Below are 6,000 nucleotides of genomic sequence, written 5' to 3' on the forward strand. Positions count from 1 at the left end.
CCAACATAGACGCCGGGATTTTACATGCCGGTCCATGGTTCGACATTACCTTACTATCAGGGTCATTCAATCAATATTCATTCATACAAGTACATCACATTTTTATTACTACAATTTGACATTGACTTTAACTTTGATCAACTTAGGTGATAACCTCTTTTATTTAATAAAATTCATAATCATAACGTAAAATTAACCTTTATATCTTTATACATTCATTATTAAATTTTTACACATTAAATTTTATTTACAAATTTATTTTTAATAGTTTGCTAAATTCACACTAATAACTTAATATTCTATTAATCGTCTCCAAATTAATACTTACCACAAGTAGCTACTAAAATCTATTTCTTTTTAAATAAGTTCCCAAAATCAACATTTCCAACTTTACAATAAATAAAACTATATTCTCTTCAAAAAAAATAAAATATTCTAATTAAAAATCAAGTTAAAATTGCATCATTTGGATAAGTTTACAAAATTCAATAAGTTCATCAAAAATCAATATTTCAAGTTTAGAAAAATAAATAAACTTATTAGGTTTGCAATGCCCTTTGATTTCACCTGTTTCGGCTTGTGATTTATAAATAGCTTCGGCACAAAATAGGAAACGGTCTCTCCAACGCATGAACGGCTGGGAATTCACGTTTTCATCATCTTTGGTAAAATCAAGTCCACCACGAAGACATTCATAACATGCTCGACCATAGTTTTTAGCGGATAACCCCAATTTGGGTTTAATAGTGCATCCCAATAGGGGACGACCATACTTGTTCAATTTATCTCTTTCAACCTGGATACCGTGAGGCGGGCCTTGGAAAGTTTTGACATAAGCAACAAGGATTCGCAAATCTTCCAAACGTAGAGCACGCAAAGCTTTGAACCCAAATATGTTACCCACAATGGAAGTAAACATGTTAGTAACAGAACCTTCTTCAAAAAGGTCTAAAGAATACGCTACATAACAAATATATTGATTTTCTTCTCCAGCAACGGGCTCGATGTTGTAGCATCGTCCTTTGTAACGATCAAGACTGGTAAGTCCGTCGGTCCATACACTTGTCCATGTACCAGTAGAAGATTCGGCAGCTACTGCAGCCCCCGCTTCTTCAGGTGGAACTCCAGGTTGAGGAGTTACTCGGAATGCTGCCAAGATATCAGTATCTAGGGTTTCATACTCAGGAGTATAATAAGTCAATCGGTAATCTTTAACACCAGCTTTAAATCCAACATTTGCTTTAGTCTCTGTTTGTGGTGACATAAGTTCCTCCCTACAAATTCAATTTTAAATTTTTTACAACAAAGCAACAAGGTCTACTCGACATAAATTCGGCCTTAAGAAAACCTTTTACAAGAATCTTTCATAAAATTCTCAATTAATATTATCAACTAATCAAAATGGTTTGTTAATAGACCATGTATTTGATTCGCCAAATACATCATTATTGTATACTCTTTCATATATATGGCGCAACCCAACCGTAACAGTTGTTCTTTAGGTTTTTAATTTATTAACCCCTTTGTCCCCATTTAAATGGAACGAATTAAATAATTCGAAATTTACCCTTGACAGGGGTATATGTTGTATATGTATATCCTAGATGTAAAGTCAACATTTTAGTTATAAAACAAATAAAACTTATAATTTCACAAAAAATAATATTTCTAATTTTAAAATAAGTCAAACTTATAATTTTCACAAAAGTCAATATTTCTAATTATAAAACAAGTAAAACCTCATAAACTTGTTAAAATTTCAATTAGAAACAAGTAAAAATCAAACAAGGGAAGAAGAAGTGGCTTATAATGGTGGGACTGGAAAAGGGGTGAAACTATAGTTAATTGTTGCAGTGATGTTGGTGTAGATGGAGCACGGTAACGTTGGGGGGCCAAAACAGCCGCTGCTGCTGGTCAGGAGAAGTAAACGCAGTTGCTGCTGCTCTTGGAGGGAGGAGTTGAGCCGGTGCTGTTGGTGGCTGTCGTGGGAAAGGAAAACGCAATCGGACTGATGGAGGAAGTCACGGCTACTGCTGTTGGGCTTTAGTGTGTCGCCTGCTGCTTGTGAGGGTGAGGGGACGTGAGGAAGAGAGGGAGGCGTGATATTTTTGAAGTGAGACAATGAGTGGTCTCCCCTTAAAAACCTTAACTCATCTCTTATAAGGGTAACTTTCTAGTAAGACCCAACTAAGAAAACCCACTTTGTGCTCACAATTTTAATGCAAATATTAATTTAATTTGAACCTCTTTATGTTAGTATTTACAAATCTATTTCTATTATAAATATGTTATGCTTTTTAAATAAGTAACTGATTAAACTAATTCAATATAATTTAATATTTGATATAATTATAAATCACTAAGAATTAATAATACGCTATATAAAAAAAATCACGGGGTGTTACAGTTGCATCTTTATATCTTTTTTTTAATAATACCTGATTTATTAATAAAGAGTCATACGACATCTACATCAAAGATAAAAATTAGCAAATACATAACAACTTTAACCAAAAATAATTCAAAATTAACAAAACTACGATGGTTGTGTTTGAGATCTGACAATTCTGAATATCCTCTTCCACATCGTTATTTGATACAGCCTTCTACGAGGGGGTCTTTCGATTCTAGTCTTGAGATAGATTTGAATTTGATGTAGTTAATGGTAATTACAATTTTAGTGTCTACTGCATTATCGCATTAATTTCTACCAACAAATCAACTAGAGAATAAAATTCATAACCTCAAACTCTCACGAGGAGAGAGATTAAAACCCAATGAATGGGTAGAACAACTCTCCTGTAGAGAGAGGATAAAAATTTATTCTAATCATATTGAAAATGCTTAAAATAGAAAATTAGGGGCTTACCATCAACCAAAAGGTTGATGATAGTCCCAAAACAACTATGAAGATTAGGGTTTTTAGAGAGAGAAGAGAGAAAAAAAAGAAGGTGGCTAGGGCTTTTTTTTTTTTTTGCATCTTTATATCTAACAAACCCTAATGTCATTAGCCTCTAATTAATACCAAAATAATAAAAATAATTATTGTTCATCATCAATTTTTCAAACATCAACATTTTATTTCACTAATTTTTAATTTTCATATTCATTTGCTTAATTTTAATGTATAAAACAAAATTATTTACATTGAAAAATATCATTCTAAGTTTAAGCAATTAGTTACAATTTTAAATTAATCAATTAAAAAAGGAAAAATTGCTTAGAATAGTCCTACCTTTTCATGATTTTCTTACAATAATCTCATCTATTGATTAACCATGAATAATCCCAACTTTATGGGGTATTTGCTTAGAGAAAACTCGGGTAACCAGATGACTTGCTATATTAAGTTTTATTTTTTTTTTAAAAAGATAAATTAAATTAAAATGTCGAAAAATATGTTTTAAAAATAATAAAATTTTTTATATAAATTTCAAATTTTTGCTCTAACTTTATATTAATTTTCAGTTTACTTTTTTGGTAAATTAATTATTATAGCAGGTCATCCGATTACTCGATTTTACTCTAGGCAAATAACCCATAAAGTTAAGATTATTCATGGTTAATTGAGTGGAATAACTCGTATTTAGCTTGAAAAAGGATTGATAGACTACTAATATTAACAGGGTGCATCTTCTTTTCATGGAGCCCATTTGCTAAGAACTCCACAGTTAAGCGTACTTGGTGGGGAGCAATCTTAGGATGGGTGAGGCCAAAGTGCACTGGAAAGACTCGTCTTGGTTTGTGGGGCTAGTTTATAGTCTCCATGAGTAAGTCACTGGCGGTCCAAGTGGCCGGAGAGTTACAGGATTATTGTCGAAAAATCATGAAAAAGTTGGATTATTTTAGGTAATTTTTCATTGAAAAAACAAACAAATTATATGAAATTATTTTATGATGATACGATCTTATATTAACATAAATTTCATTTCAATTTCAGTTACTTGCAAAAGTTTCTAACAAGAGTTTCCTTGTCATTTGGTACTTTAATTGCTTTTGCTTGTAGTTATTGTGGATGCCAATTGCAACACTTGGAAGGATTGAGTGTACAGATGTAACGTTTATTCACCTACTTGCATGGAATTAGTTCTGCCTATTGAGTTTGGACAAATTTCTACATGATATCAACCACAAATCTCTATCTACAGGGTCAGCAGAATTTAGATTTGGGACACAAGGAAATTTCCTCTAGTAGGACACCAAAACAAAACTAAAGGTGAAACATGAGCATATACTTCAGTTCTAAAATATTCGCACCCGATTATGACTTAATATGTAGAAAAATGTTACAATCAATAACAAGTATAATAGAACGGAGGAAGTACAAATGATAGTTTTTTTAAAAAAATTTGGAAATTGCATTTTATATTTCCTATCAAGCCTTAAAGGTCAATCAAACGCAACCAAGTAAAGTAATATATGTTTATTTCAGCTTGCAAAACCCGTCAAAGAGGAAGCCTAGCTTGGAGTCACACACTTATCAAATTGCTCAATTGGATTGATCGGATTTGACTCAATGAGTCATAAATTTATTATCTTATTCTTATATCTATAAAATAGCTAAAAAATATCATGTAAACATTTTCATTAAAACATAAAAATAAATAAATAAATATATATATATATATATATATATATATATATATATATATATATATATATATATATATATACACTCAAACAAATTGAAGAAAAACAATAATAAGTTATAACTCAAACATAATAATAGGTAAGTGAAAAGTTTATCTAATAGGTTATAATTCAAACAAGTCATATTAGTGCCATATATACTCAAACAAATTGAAGAAAAAAAATAATAGGTTTTAACTCAAAAATAATAATGTAAAAGTCAAAAGTTTATCTAATTTAAGAAAAAGGGCTTGGACTGATCGTGTTTCATGGGTCCAGCTCGATCGAATTTTCGAATCAGATTAAAATTTGGGAGTCTACTAATAGAATTATGATAATGTTTATATAAGACCTAGAACAACTTTTAAAGTCATATTGGTGCCATATATACTCAAGCAAATTGAAGAAAAAAAATTGTAGGTTATAACTCAAAAATAATAATGGAAAATTCATAAGTTATCAAAAACTTCATCAAATTAACAAGATAAACTAGTGTTTGCTTATACAAATTATGCCACTCTTCTTCATACTTCCCAATAGGCATGGAATTCTACAATATATTTATCTATGATCATCATAAGTCATACAATTCATAACAGAAATCGAGCACAGATTGATTACAAACGCAACGCAATTCATTGATGCTTTTAAACCCATACGCGAATCCGCTAAGCGAAACCAAAAATCCAACCCATAAAAGACACTGATGTACTGCTGATGTAGCCTCTTAAGGCGATGATCTCGAAAAATGAAATAATCTGTAGTTACCTTACGAAAAACAGATCGTACAAGCTAGCTTTCACTAGTATATATCCCAATGTAGTTCCGAGTTTGATAATTTATTGCTGCTGTAAACAAATGAAGTTATATTCTATTCTATAGCATCATATAAGAGAAAAAGCAGTGAAATGCCACATTTGAAGAGATATTTTCATAGTATTAGGAACTTAGATGAAAATGAAATCGATTATATTCTATTCGAATGGCCTATATCTTTCAAATGTCAAAATTCTTGTAAAAGCATATATATATATATATATATATATATATATATATATATATATATATATATATATATATATATATATATATATATATATATTTCTACTCACATTTGTCAAGAAATCAACTCGACCAAAAGGTTAAGTTGAAGGCTGAAACCCGAATATATGTAATTTACTCTTATCACGTTCCTTCACACCTCATACATGGTGCTAAATGTTTCTGTTGAAATGAGGGGTGAATGAGATTCTAACTTATGACCTTTCTGTCAATAACCCAACTCAACCAAAAGCTTAAGCTGATAATTGAGACCTCAAGATATACTATATACTCTATCAACGTAATGTATATAATCAAGTTTATGGCGGT

General features: G+C 30.6%; 2 protein-coding genes across 6 annotated transcripts in view; both read right to left on the reverse strand.

The window, feature by feature from the left end:
* Window positions 1-343: 343 nt before the first annotated feature.
* LOC130820320 (ribulose bisphosphate carboxylase large chain-like) lies at window positions 344-2,128 on the reverse strand. Its single transcript, XM_057685646.1, has one exon. The coding sequence runs from the start codon at window positions 1,262-1,264 to the stop codon at window positions 452-454; it is 813 nt and encodes a 270-aa protein (XP_057541629.1). The 5' UTR covers window positions 1,265-2,128; the 3' UTR covers window positions 344-451.
* A 2,922-nt stretch (window positions 2,129-5,050) lies between these two features.
* The window catches only part of LOC130820321 (B-box zinc finger protein 19-like), a 3,696-nt gene continuing 2,746 nt past the window's right edge, over window positions 5,051-6,000 (reverse strand). For 3 of the 5 annotated variants that reach the window (XM_057685650.1, XM_057685648.1, XM_057685652.1), the window contains one exon: window positions 5,051-5,477. In XM_057685650.1, coding sequence (XP_057541633.1) covers window positions 5,469-5,477 — 9 coding nt within the window. In that variant the 3' untranslated portion in view covers window positions 5,051-5,468. The remainder of the gene's footprint in view (window positions 5,478-6,000) is intronic. The other 2 variants (XM_057685651.1, XM_057685649.1) reach the window with 1 other exon arrangement.

Source organism: Amaranthus tricolor, chromosome 8 (genome assembly GCF_026212465.1).
Source record: "Amaranthus tricolor cultivar Red isolate AtriRed21 chromosome 8, ASM2621246v1, whole genome shotgun sequence".
Lineage (NCBI taxonomy): Eukaryota > Viridiplantae > Streptophyta > Magnoliopsida > Caryophyllales > Amaranthaceae > Amaranthus > Amaranthus tricolor.